This window comes from Rhipicephalus microplus, unplaced genomic scaffold (genome assembly GCF_043290135.1).
Source record: "Rhipicephalus microplus isolate Deutch F79 unplaced genomic scaffold, USDA_Rmic scaffold_75, whole genome shotgun sequence".
In the NCBI taxonomy this organism is placed as follows: domain Eukaryota; kingdom Metazoa; phylum Arthropoda; class Arachnida; order Ixodida; family Ixodidae; genus Rhipicephalus; species Rhipicephalus microplus.
Genome location: NW_027464648.1, coordinates 447,501 through 460,865, shown reverse-complemented (window position 1 = coordinate 460,865; position 13,365 = coordinate 447,501). Strand labels below are relative to the sequence as shown.

Here is a 13,365-nt window from a genome sequence, read left to right as displayed (position 1 = left end):
TGACAGAAAAATTTCAACAAAGTGCTTTATGCACCACAATAGACAAGGATGAATAAAGTGGCGCAATGGCTCCAATTTCTCAACCAGAGTGAGAAAGGGCTGAGAAGATGGTTCCTAGTAGTACATCAATGGGCCCAGATGGCATTACAATTATGCTGATTAAGTCATTAGGTCCGAATTCTAAGCAGGCTTTGGGAGAGGCAGTGAGCAAAATAATAATCGATGGTAAAGTCCCCGATGGATGGAAACTTAGCAGAATGAGCATGATCAATAAAGGAAAGGGGGACAAAGCTGACATAAACAACTACCCTCCTATAACAGTGACATCAGTAGTCTACAGGCTGGCGACGTAGATTATAAAGGAAAGACTGCAGGCATGGATAGAAGATGAGGGGGCGCTTGGGGAACTGCAGAATGGGTTTCGGAAACACAGGAGGTTGGAAGACAATCTGTTCACACTGACGGAGCGCATCAAAATAGCAGAAAATGAACACAGGCCCTTGTGGCTAGCATTTTTGGATATCAAGGGAGCATACAATAGCGTGGTTCAAGAGGACTTGTGGGGAATACTGCACACACTAGGTGTGGAAGGTGGAGTCACTAATCTTTTAAAGGATAGTGACCATATCAATCCATAAAGGTTACAAGGCAGTTATAATGTGGGAAAAACAGGTATCCAAGCCTGCAGAAGTAAAACGGGGGCTTAGGCAGGGGTGGCCTCTGTCACCCTTGTTATTCATGTTGTACCAACAAAGATTAGAGGCCAAGTTAGAAGAAAGTGGACTGGGCTTCAACCTCTCTTTCCTCAAACAAGGAAAACTCATTGAACAGGCACTACCAGCATTGATGTATGCAGATTACATAGTGCTGATGGCCGACAACAAGGAAGATTTGCAGAGATTTATGGACATCTGTGGTAATGAGGGAGATAGGTTAGATTTCAGATTCAGTAAGGAGAAATTAGCAGTCATGATTTTTATTGATAATGAAGGTAGTGAGCTTAAAATACAGGAGGTCACGCTAGAGATATCAGATAAATACAAATATCTGGGTGTATGGATAAGCAATGGGGCCGAGTACCTAAGAGAACACGAAATATACGTGACGACTAAAGGTAACAGGAATGAAGCGGTGATGAAAAACAGGGTACTGTGGAACTCCAACAGATATGAGGTTGTGAAAGGAGTATGAAAAGGGGTCATGGTTCCTGGTCTGACGTTCGGCAATGCGGTTTTGTGCATGAGATCAGAAGTTCAAGCAAGATTAGAAATTAAGCAACGTGGAATAGGTAGGCTTGCCTTAAGAGCTCACGGGAATACACCAAATCGGGGAGCACCAGGTGATATGGGATGGACATCATTTGAAGGCAGGGAAGCTAGCGGCAAGACAGAACTTGAGAAGCGATTGAGGGAAATGGGAGAGGAGCGTTGGGCTAGGAAGGTATTCAGCTACTTGTACATGAAGAGTGTCGATACAAAATGAAGGAAGCGAACCAGAAAATTGACTGGTAAATACTTGGAAAACAGCAGGGGGCGAAACCAAGAAAATTCATCGGTTAAGAAGAAGGTGAAGGAAGCTGAGACCGATATGTGAAGAATCGGCTTGATTAAGAAGACCGCAGTAGAAATTTATCGACCTTTGAAGCAGGAGATCGCCAAAGAAAGGATCTATGATAATACTCAGGGTAATTCTCTGCTCTTTGAGGGCAGAATGGGAGGGTTGCGAACCAACACATATCGGGCCAAATATGAAGGGGTAGACACGGTATGCAGTGCATGTGGAGAGGAATAAACTGCCGAACTCTTGATATTGTTCTGTAAAGGGCTTCACCTTATAGTTCAGGATGATGGCGCAGAGCTTATCAAAGCACTGGGGTTTAGGGACAGAGAGGGCGAAATAGACTTTAAGCGGGTAGAATTAACTGGGAGGAGGTTATCTGATTCGCCGCTAAAGTCAAGGCGCGAGTGAAAATAAACCATTCACTGCAAAGTACGTGTTCTCAACCTCACTATTTACCGGGAAAAAATAAATCTAGATTTTGGTTCACTAAGTATTACGGCTTGGTGGTGCTAGCCACCACCGGATCTAAAGGGTACAGCCATATCAATCCATCCATCCATCCATCCATCCATCCATCCATCCATCCATCCATCCATCCATCCATCCATCCATCCATCCATCCTTGTTTAAATTCACATATAAACGCAATAAAGTGGCTGGGGGGATAGCCGCCATGATAGCTCAGTAGTAGAGCATCGAAGGCGTTATTCGAAAGTCATAGGTACGATTAATAATAATAATAATAATAATAATAATAATAATAATAATAATAATAATAATAATAATAATAATAATAATAATAATAATAATAATAATAATATTAATAATAATAACTATATTATTATTATTATTATTATTATTATTATTATTATTATTATTATTATTATTATTATTATTATTATTATTATTATTATTATTATTATTATTATTATTATTATTATTATTATTAATACTGCTCACAGAGGCGACCAGGTGCCGCAATGACGTCAGCGAAGGAAGTGAAGCGCTGCAACGCTCGCTCGCTCATGAGACTCCTGTTATTCATTCGGTGATGTCTGCTGGTGCGATGCACACCCTAGCCTTCCTAATTATTATTAGGGCTCTTTTCTTCTAGGTTTCAATAAAGGTGGCTAGCATGATCAGATACTAAAGGAAAGAACGATAGTTACGCTGCTCAACTATAGTAGTAATAATTAGGTGTTTCAAATTCCCGGAATGATGAAGTTCAAGCAAGTAGGCGTTTACGAAATATTAAGGAAACCTACCAAAGCGACAATAACGATTGTAGAGTCTTCACCAAAACGTAATTATGTAGGAAGGTAAGACATTATATCATAGGACGATAGAATTTAGTGGTATTGCAGTTAAAGAACAATAAAACAGCTTGGACAATACTGCTTCAGAAGTTATCTACATTCGCAATATTGCTCTGAAAATAGGAGCAATCAAAGCGCACTGCTTCAGGCAAAAATGCTTTCTCAAAAATCCAAAGGATATATCTAACATAACGAAAACTTATTGTTATGAAAATGCGCTTAAGCATTAAGTTTTGGGATGCATAAACATTGTCTATGGACAACTTTTCTAAAAGCAATTCGAATAGATGATGTCTGAATGAGACTTCTGTTTTTAACAACTTTAAGAAGAATTTAATATCGTGGAGCTTTTTTGTGAACCAAAGTGTTGTGAACGGCACATATGTTTCGCGTTTCGTGAATGGAGACCCCGCGAAAAAGCCATTTCCTGTTTTTAAGTACGTCACTCCAGTCAGCACACCCGAGTAGAGACAGGTGCCAATAGAAGGAAAAAGGGTACTCTGAGAGGGGGGACAGGGGGCGGCGGAGCAGCAGTCTAAATGTAAGAGCAGTCGAGGAAAGACAGATGGACTGCCGTTCATATGTATATTGACGAATGTCGTAAAATAAATTCAGTGTACTCATTAGGAAGGAATTCACTACACAGACACCTTCACCGTCTATCTATCTATCCATCTTTCTATCTATCTATCTATCTATCTATCTGTCTATCTATCTATCTATCTATCTATCTATCTATCAATCAATTAATCAATCAATCAATCAATCAATCAATCTATCTATCTATCTGTCTATCTTCCGAACAGTGGACACTTTACCCATCAGTCAATTTTCTTGTTACAGATGGCCTTTTTTTCTATTTTTTTATGAGACCGCTTGCGAAAAATGAGACTCACCTGTTGTCGGTGGTGCATACCCGCCAGAAGCCGCAAGAACCTCTTAGGAGTTGATTTATTTCGCTAGTATGCCCAGCGGCGTCTGCGATATTCATATGAAATTGTGCAGTTGTGTTTCATCTACAAAGTCTAGCCTGCATCATAGGGACATGATGCAAACCGTGAATTTACTGCTGTAGATCAGATGGCCTGGTCTTGGGAAATCCCGCATGCCACACGTGGTGTCAATGTGACGCAGCCCATGTCGTTGAAAGGTGGGTCTGGCTGGCTTTCTACACTGTGATAACATCGAAATTGAACGTTGTGAAGACAGCTAACATATAAGCATGTGATGTGATGGATGGCAAGCGTCCTGATCACGGTGTATATTTTAACTGCTGCAGAATTTGTGCATAATTTACGCAGCTGAATGCCACCAGCTTTTGCCTTATGCACAACAACGCACCCGTAGGTAGTCTAGCCAACTGCTTTACCAATTTTTTTAGCATCATCGGAAGAACGCATTCATAAAGTCTAGTGAACATTAAGGGAGTATGTGCGCATGAACTAGCCATTCACCCTCCTATGTAAGAGCTGAGCGAGTATGGGATGATTTCGTAGGTTGCGATCACGGTAAGAGGCTGTTGAACGATGGCGTAAAGAGCTGTCATATTGTATTGTCACAATTTACAAGGTACATGACTAGGAACACGGTGTTCTTGCGCAGGGACATTCGCATTCATCCGTTTTTTGTCAAGAACATCCGGAAAACTACCAGTATGCTTGGCGTGTACCGGTTAGCCAGGCGTGAACAGCAATGATGAGTACTGCCAAGGCTGGTGAAATTTCAGACAGTTGACTTTCTTGTCCACAAAAAATATAGTAGGCATAATACAGGAGTACTAAGTTATTATTGAGAGGGTGGTAACTATCAAAATGAAAATTGGTGAGAGTTACAAGAATAAGCCTAAGAAAGCCTTTGCGGCTACGGCGAGCCAAGAAAATCAGTTCTTTGAGAACTTACAAGGCAGCGTGAAGCCGTCGGTGCATAATATAATAAACACCATAAGATGTATAGCCATTTCCCATGTTCAGAGACATACCAAACAGCACACAACGCAATGAAAGGGCACGTTTCAACAAGTGTTTTGAAATGTTTTTCCTCTTCAACGAAATGTGTGTTTTCCTCTTCTAGAAGCAGGAAGTCTTTCGTAATCATGTCGGTCACCAGCTCCAAGTGTACCACCCATGTTGGTGCACTAGTAAAAAAGCGTACATACGCTTTTTGCTCACATTGTCTGCCTGTTTTAGCAAAGAGTGGTCCCGCGAAATCCACTCCTGTAGTGTTTAATGGCTTATATCGTTCAATCCTACACGTAGGAAGTAGAGCCTGTAGCGCCGAGCTTGCCTTCGCTATATGGCGGGCACATAACACCCAACTGTATTAACTGTTTTCATTGTTTGCCGAGGTCGTATCACCCAGAAGCGCTCTCTGAGGTGTTTTAGCGTGGCGGTTAGGCCTCCATGCATTGTGTGGACATGAGACTCTGGAACTTCAAGAACCGTGAAATAGTGACTCTCAGGTAGCACCACTGGGTGCTTTGTACCAGGACTTCCATTGAGGTTTCGTAGCCGCTTACTAATTCTAAGTAGGCTTTCTCTATCTAGAAATGGTCGCAAGTTAGTCACATTTGAACATTTATGTCGAACCTACTCCTGAAGAAGCGCAAAAATTTTCTCATCAAAGGCTTCACTTTGAGCTTGGTGTATCCAATAACGCTCAGCTGTCATTACTTCTTTGGTCTTCAAAGATCCAAAGTTTGGGCAACTTGTATTAGCGCTATATACGAAGCGTCGTACCCACGCCGTCACTCTCAGTAGTTTGGTGAGAGAGCGGTGCCTTGTTATGTCAAAGATTGGCGTTCTTCGCTCACGCGTTTTCGCTCCTACTTTAAGGACTGACTGTTCCTAGCCCATTATTTGATGATCCTCCTCAGCGGCTAAGAGTTTCCTCTGTGGCCATTCAGATGGATTTAGCCGCAGCCAGCTCAGTCCTTGTTACCAAACGTTTTTCTGCATCAAGACCACCAACAATTGTCCTCTTGTTAGCTAATCTGAAGGATTTCCATCACCTGGGCAGTGCTTTCAACTGCAACTAAGTATTTTTGTTACTGCTTTGATTTCAGTGATTCAATTTTTAACGAAAAATTCTTGCTTGCATTAATCTTCTTGAATCAATTTCAAGACAATTGTAGAATCTCTACACATAAAAGACAGTGATATGTCATGAAAGGGGGCATATGCCTGTTCTATATATTTCAAAAATTGGTGCTCTCATTAGCTCGAGGAGTGGCCACGAGAGAAGCTTCAATGGGGCGATTCTTTATTTCGCAGCAATGACACTCGTGCTGATGTCACCGTTATCTAGCTCAGCAATAACATATGCGCGTGCTCGATAAACTTTAGTACTCGAGTGCACAACGACGTGTATTTGAACGTCACTAATAGCATCTACCTCTGACGTCCAACGTCGAGGAGTATTGACTTTGGGCAGGTGAACCAAATCATTTTTCCAGCTTTTCTACTGCCGTATACTATATCATCTGGTAGCTCTTCATCCCAGCTGACTTTACGAACCCACATCTGCCTAAATAAGATCTTCCCTCGTACCACGAAACGAGCAACAATTCCCAGTGGGTCATAAAGTCTAGATACTGTTTGCAGAAGAAAGCGCTTTGTTTATCGAGCCTTTTCCAGGAATGAGAAGATATTTTCTGAGCTGTAAGTAAGGCTGTCGGTCTCCCTGTTCCATGTCATTCCGAGGACTTTCGTTTTAAATAGCGTTTGTTCACTACGGTTAGGTAGAGCTGGCTTGTTTGAGTCGGATATGTCCTGCAGCTCTTAAGAACTTGTTGCCACTTTTTGAGTGCCATTACAGCGCCATTCATTATTTCTGTTGCGGTAGCGTATAGCTCTACAGCTGCTTGTAAATTATCTGCCCCAAAAAGCAAACCGTCTACATAGAATGACTTCAGCAGTACTTGAGCCGCTCTCTGCTGCTCGTTCTTTACGGATGTTTTGAGGTGATGCTGAATGGTCACTGTTAGCATGAATGAACTTGACGTCGGTCCGAAAGGTACTCTCGTCATTCACCAGACCTGTATGTCGTCTTCCCTGAAAGGTAACGTTGGCTTCTCAGCAAACTACAAGGACCTGAAGAGATCTCGGTCTTGTGCACTAACACCAACCTGCAGAAACGCCTTTTTTTATGTCTGCAGTCATTGGGACCTTGTACCAGCGAAATCACATGAGGACTTCTGGAAGCTGAAAATTCAAGTTCGGACTGGTTTGTAAGCAATCATTCAGCAATTTCTGGTTTCTTGCTTGCGACGAGGCATCGACTTCCACCCTCAGCTTCGTAGTGAGCGTCTCTTCACGGATAACTTCTCGGTGCGGCATGTAGTGTGTGCGCTCCTGTTTGGGTTACCTTTTGGAGACTATTTCTGCGTGACCCGAGTCAATATTTTGTCATACGACATGATTGTACCACTCCAGCAGGCCCTTTTAGTAGAAAGTCTGCGTAAGAGACTCTGAAAGCGATTACGTGCTACAAGGTAGTTGTCTTCGATTAGTTGTGTGTCAAGTTTCTCGCACCGCGCTGCAACTTCATATTTTCGATCTTTCTTGGCAATATTCTTTATGGACCTGGGCAACGTGCTTGAAAACGCGAGGTGCTCTTCCTCTGGGCTGATACCCATACGTCCGAATTCCAAGAGAACTGCACATCATCATTAATTTCCTCTTGCGTATGTATATCTGTTCTTAATACACATAACATAACCATGGATGAGCTTTCAACAAAGCTCCGTTTCTTCACAGGTCCTTGCAACGTCTATCCGAATATGGTGTAATATCCACTAGGCCTTCAATTTCTTGGCTTCTAACTTCGCGGGTTATAATTTTTCATATTTGATCTGATTCAATAAGAAAGCTTATTCCAGGCTCAGCTTGCGCCATGAGAATAGTAAACTCGTCCGCTAATGCTATCTTCAGTGCACACGCCCCGCCACGGTGGTCTAGTGGCTAAGGTACTCGGCTGCTGACCCGCTGGTTACGGGATCTAATCCCGGCTGTGGCGGCTGCACTTCCGATGGAGGCGGAAATGTTGTAGGCCCGTGTACTCAGATTTGGGTGCATGTTAAAGAATCCCAGGTGGTCGAAATTTCTGGAGCCCTCCACTACGGCGTCTCTCATAATCATATGGTGGTTTTGGGAGGTTAAACCCCACAAATCAATCAATCAATCAATCAATATCTTCAGTGGATGTAGGTTCTTGCCAAAGAAACAATCAGTATACGTCACTTCGACTTCTTTGCAAGTGAACCGTGTTGGAATAGCTTCGATGATTTGTTCTTTGTCATCAAACTGACTTATCACGTGAAATACGACAATTTTACTTCGCCGTGGTTGGGAAGGTACTTCAGGTGCAAATGTATTGATTGCCAGCCTCGTTTCGCCGATTAATTGCAGTTGCAAACGTGCAGCGAGTTCTTCCTTTATATATGTGCACTGACTGCGGCTGTCTAACATTCTCTTTATGTATCAAGCCTTAGGACCTGTTCCCAGCCAACAACGAAAGGTTTGCAGATGCACTCCTTCGTCAAGTTGGCAACTCGTTACGGCAGTTGATCTTTCACTCTGATCTGGCTGCGTTTCTTTAACAGACGGTGTTATAGTGCTCAATTTATATCACTTTTTCTCTTTGAGTTTGGGTCACACATAGTTGTTGCGTGTCTTTTCTTGCAAGACTTGCATTTTACGCGTCTTCTACAATCGATGTCTAGGTGTCCTGGTATAGTGCACCTTTATAACCTCATACTTTTGTCTAGTCTAACTTCTTTTTCTTCTAGTGAGTGAACCGTCGCATACTTCAATTTCATGTCTGATAGATTTGCAAAAGAAGCAATCACAATTTTCTGTGTTTTTTTCATATGCGTGGTATACAGCACAGATGCCAATGAAACATGCTTGCTGTTGTAAATGCGTTCGGACAATTCCTGTGTCCTGATCGCTCTCGGCTCTTGATTTTGATGCGGGTAAACTGTAGCAAGCCTTAGAGCTCTTGACATGATGATGCTGATCCTTCGTTCCTAGCAACCGATGTTCGGTACATGACTTCATTTATGTGGCGCTGGCGGTGAAAAGAAGTGAGGATCTCTTGCGGCAGTGCTTTTAAGAGTATATCACAGAACATCGCAGAAAAGCTGCTTGTCGGAACCTTGAGCGCGTCGAGACCACGCATGTTCATCTAAATTTGGTCGTATTGTATGCGCAGCTGCTTTACGTCAGATGCCAATCTCACGCCTCGAATGTCTTTCAAAGCTCGAAGATGGTGTTGCACTATTTGCCGTTTGTCTATATATCTGTTATTGACCAGCTGCATAGCATTTCCATGGCACGTGCTTCTAGTCGGAAGTCCAGCAATATCTGCTGAAGCTTCCCCTATCAAGTAATTTTGAAGATAATGAGACTTGTATGTCTGATTAGTGCCGAATAAGAATGCACAATATCATCAAACGGCTTGATCTCAAGTCGAGGTAGGCGAGGACCGATGTTCGCGTTGCCGACGTTCGCAAGAGCATGGACGATACTTGCGCAATTTCCAGCGTCGATGGGTGTTTGCAAGTTCTTGATGCCCTCGATAGGGAACTGAAGGCGTGCAAGTATCGCTACCGCTTGATCCTCGTAGTCTCCTGCTTCGGCGTATTCAGACGTGAGATTCACCGTTGGGATGTGCTCTTCCATTTCTTCGGATATCTTCTTCAGCTTCTGATTGCTGAATGCCAGCCGCTCCTTTAGTGCCATGAGCGTCGCTCTATCGGCGCTGTTGCTTCCCGAAATAGCGGTCACCTCGTTTATCATGTTGGTATTCTGTACGCCTGCCAATGTTCTCTTCTGTTTTAAACAATTCATTGCTGCAGTGTACTCACAGGAAGCCTTGGGCCTGCGTTCACTGCTGAGCTTTGGGTGCGGCCACCGACGAGGCTTACGAAGCACCGAGGATTATACTTTGAAGAAATTGTTTTTGGCGATGCTGTCGTTTGTGTCACCGATCAGCCGCAGATTTCGAATGGCACCATATGTTGTGGCACGACATAGCCGATCCTGTAGCAAACGGCAATAAAAAACTCGGAGCGTACGGGACACAACTACGTTTTAATGGTGACAGAGAATGAGAAGAAGATGAACACGTGCGTATACAGTGGATCAGCTCTTTTCTTTGATTCTTTCCTAGGTCCCAACAAAAGCTTCTAAGAAACTTAGAAGCTTTAGAAGGATTAAAGTGCATTTAGAAGGCCATTCGACGAGCTAACTGTCCTTCTCAATGGGTGCATTTTGAATACTTGAACTCAGTGACATGAACCTATGTTAAAAATAGGTCAATTCTTTGCAGTGTACTCAGTCTTTCATTTCTATGTGAAAAAGATCTGTGGGTTCGAAACAGTCTGCATGCTTTCAGCACGTCATGACGGACCTGCTACCAATGAATCGATGTGATTTTATTAAAAGCGCTTTTCTTTAACTAATATGATCACACAGCCCAAAGTGCAGCTGTTACTTCATTTTATGTAGTTCCTGCAGCAATAAAAATAGAAAGCTTAGTCGCAATTTGTTTTTTTAGGTAGTTCACAAAAGCAAGTATTGCCTTCCTTGAAAAAAAACACCGAATTGATTTTTATCTTGAATCTACGTCTTGTAGAGTGGTAGGGACATATAAATGTGCAGATAATATTATGTTTCAATGGAAAACTGTATATAGGGGCGAGCATGTTGTGATTCTACCTGTACTATTGTAATACAGCACCTACATTGCGAAATGAGCATTGTTAAGTACACATCCTGCGGTACAACAATGGGTTGAAGCGCTTAGTCTACAACATATGGAATAGTCCAGGCGAAACAAATCGGCACATTTGTGTGAAAAGTAGTTATACAATGGCCGCTATCGAAAGCACCTACAGAAACAATCCTTGCACATCGCCTTCCTGACCGCACGCTATTGCCACAAATAAACTCATGAAATTTTTAATGTTGGAATAAAGTCTAAGATAAAGGCTTCCACGATTAGTATTCCGTTGAAAAAAATTGTCATTCCGTGGCCAGAGAGTCAAACCAACAAACAATGAAAATGACGGAAGAGGGTTGAACTACTGAATTTCGGTTCTACTAAGTGCGGACCAAATAACCTGAGCTCACTCCGGCTGAGTGGCTCAGTTGTGGTAAGCGTGAGCAATTTATCTTCAGTACTCGCGCATTTGCTAATATACGACCCAGCTTCATCCAGTAAATTTATTGCCTTATATGTGCATTTTGTGAACTATTCTTCTATGAGCGTGCACCTATAAACTAGTGCACCAGCCGTATGTACTCATTATCTTACTTGAGCATTGCCACTACAATTAAATGATTTTGTAACTTTAATAACAAGCTTCAGTACATGCGAAGAAACTGTTTTGTTTATTTGTGTCTTCAAAGAATGTGGAACAATTAAACTGAACTCTACAGAAGAGCAGAAAGAGTAAGAGAGAAGGCAAGAACTTTAGTGCGGCACTTGCTCGGTTGGCTACTGTACGCCAGAACATATAAGTAGGAGCATACGAGTAATAGAATTCTTAAAAATTCAAATTATGATTTGATTCGCGAGGCTGTATAACTATTTAAATAGTCAAATGGCACAAAAGTTTAAAACAATCATTTACATCACAAAAATCACGCAGGATTTTATGCCGTTTCGCAACACACACAAATAACAGAATAGTTTTATTTGCCACATAGCTGCCCCAGCCTCTCAACCGCCTACCACTTGACTTGTGCTTTTGAAAAAGATGCGATGGTATTTAGGAGCAGTTTTCATTGTCCGGCATAGCATATATGAGGGAACATGCTATTGCTACAGTATGCCCAAATTGTGGTAAACGGAGAAATCGAAAAACGTCGGGGTCCATACAATTTTTGGGGGAAAATGCCAAAGTAAGAAATTACAACATAACAATTGGTTTCTTCATGAAATCCCTGCAAGGTACCACTTGTTAATGTTTCTCCTAATATAGACTGAATACTTCGAAAATATTACTAAGACAACAAGCTTAATGTGTTGGCACGAGTCTGTGCAGTGAGTGGCTGCTTCTGTCGTCGGAAGCTAGGTAATACAAGACCAAAAAGAAGTCAATTAACCGAAATTTTAAACCTTAAATTTCTTTTCAGGTAACCATGAAGCTCAAGTCGGCTTTCTGGGCTAATATTCACGTTACTGCGATTCTCATTTCAGCAACATGTAAGTATACAAACATTCTAAGCATTATTTAAGGCGTTCTAAAAACGACATATAGAGCCCAATCATTAATAACGTGCTCGTGTTACTGTAACACGGTTATGCCTAGCATGCGCACTGTGTTGGTGGAGAGAATAAGCAATTATGCAACTTGAAGTCTCTGGCACGCTTCTATGTCGTTTATGAACCACAGCTGGTGGCATCAGCATGAAAGCAGCCGGGTGTAAGTGCTTATACCTAAACAAAAACAGTTACAATATAATGTAAACCTGGGGATGAAAGTGGGAGTGGGGTCGGAAAAGTAGCAACAAAAACTGGACGGGTGCGGGCAGCGTTTCAGCAGCAGCAAAACAGGCCAGGCGGCCTCATCTCGTGCCTCGAGCAGGGCTGTCAATGTGACTGCAGCTCTAAGCACTCTTTTTCACTACAGCAAGTGCAATGTGATAGGTGCTGGTGGCCTCTGATGAATCTGTTTCTGTGACACTCGCATCGTCAAGGCAATAAAATGTTGCGGGATTTTAGAGACAAACCTGCCCATGTGTCATGACCCTTGTGCTTCTGCTTGCGTCACACTGTCCCAAGGTGGCTAGACAAAGGGCTGAATTTCATTCTTTCAGAAACTCAAGTGATTGCAATTTTTCTAGGGCTCTCAACGAAATACGCCGAATTTGTTAGATGAAATTGTTCAGTAGCAACTTTTAGCGAAAAAAAATAGCAATAATTTGCAAGAACTGTGCAAATACTACCACGGAAAAGTGATTTTTTGGCTGATGTGATGCGCGAGTACGTTCTGGCGGGCTTTTAAACAATGAAGCTTTCTCTTTAAACTCCAAGAAATGTCGCAGGTCATGAACACGTATTATCATCACTATGAACTCGCATGAGATCTCGTAGTCCTTTTCCTCGTCTTCAACTTCCCTGAACACGTGCGCTTATTGGCACAGGACCGCGAGCACTTACTCAGGCGGGCAAAAAAAGAAAGCAGTGGAAGCCAAGAAGAATAAAATTGAAAGAGGGAAAGAAATTGACTGATTAGAAAGAAGGAAGAAAAATTCCCGGGAAAAGCATATTTTTTTTTTTTTTGCGTGCCGAGTTTCATAACCCGCGAGGCCTCGATCCGAAAACGAGCCCCGGAACAAGGCTTATGCAAATATAGATAGATAGATAGATAGATAGATAGATAGATAGATAGATAGATAGATAGACAGATAGATAGACAGACAGACAGACAGACAGACAGACAGACAGACAGACAGATAGACAGACAGACAGACAGACAGAC

The 13,365-nt window shown here is 42.3% G+C and overlaps 1 protein-coding gene across 3 annotated transcripts in view; it reads left to right on the top strand.

The window, feature by feature from the left end:
- The window catches only part of LOC142790166 (uncharacterized), a 73,239-nt gene that overhangs the window by 6,592 nt on the left and 53,282 nt on the right, over positions 1-13,365 (top strand). Inside the window, exons 1-2 of one of the 3 annotated variants that reach the window (XM_075885166.1) lie at positions 10,897-11,031; positions 12,017-12,086. In XM_075885166.1, coding sequence (XP_075741281.1) covers positions 12,023-12,086 — 64 coding nt within the window. In that variant the 5' untranslated portion in view covers positions 10,897-11,031; positions 12,017-12,022. The other 2 variants (XM_075885167.1, XM_075885168.1) reach the window with 2 other exon arrangements.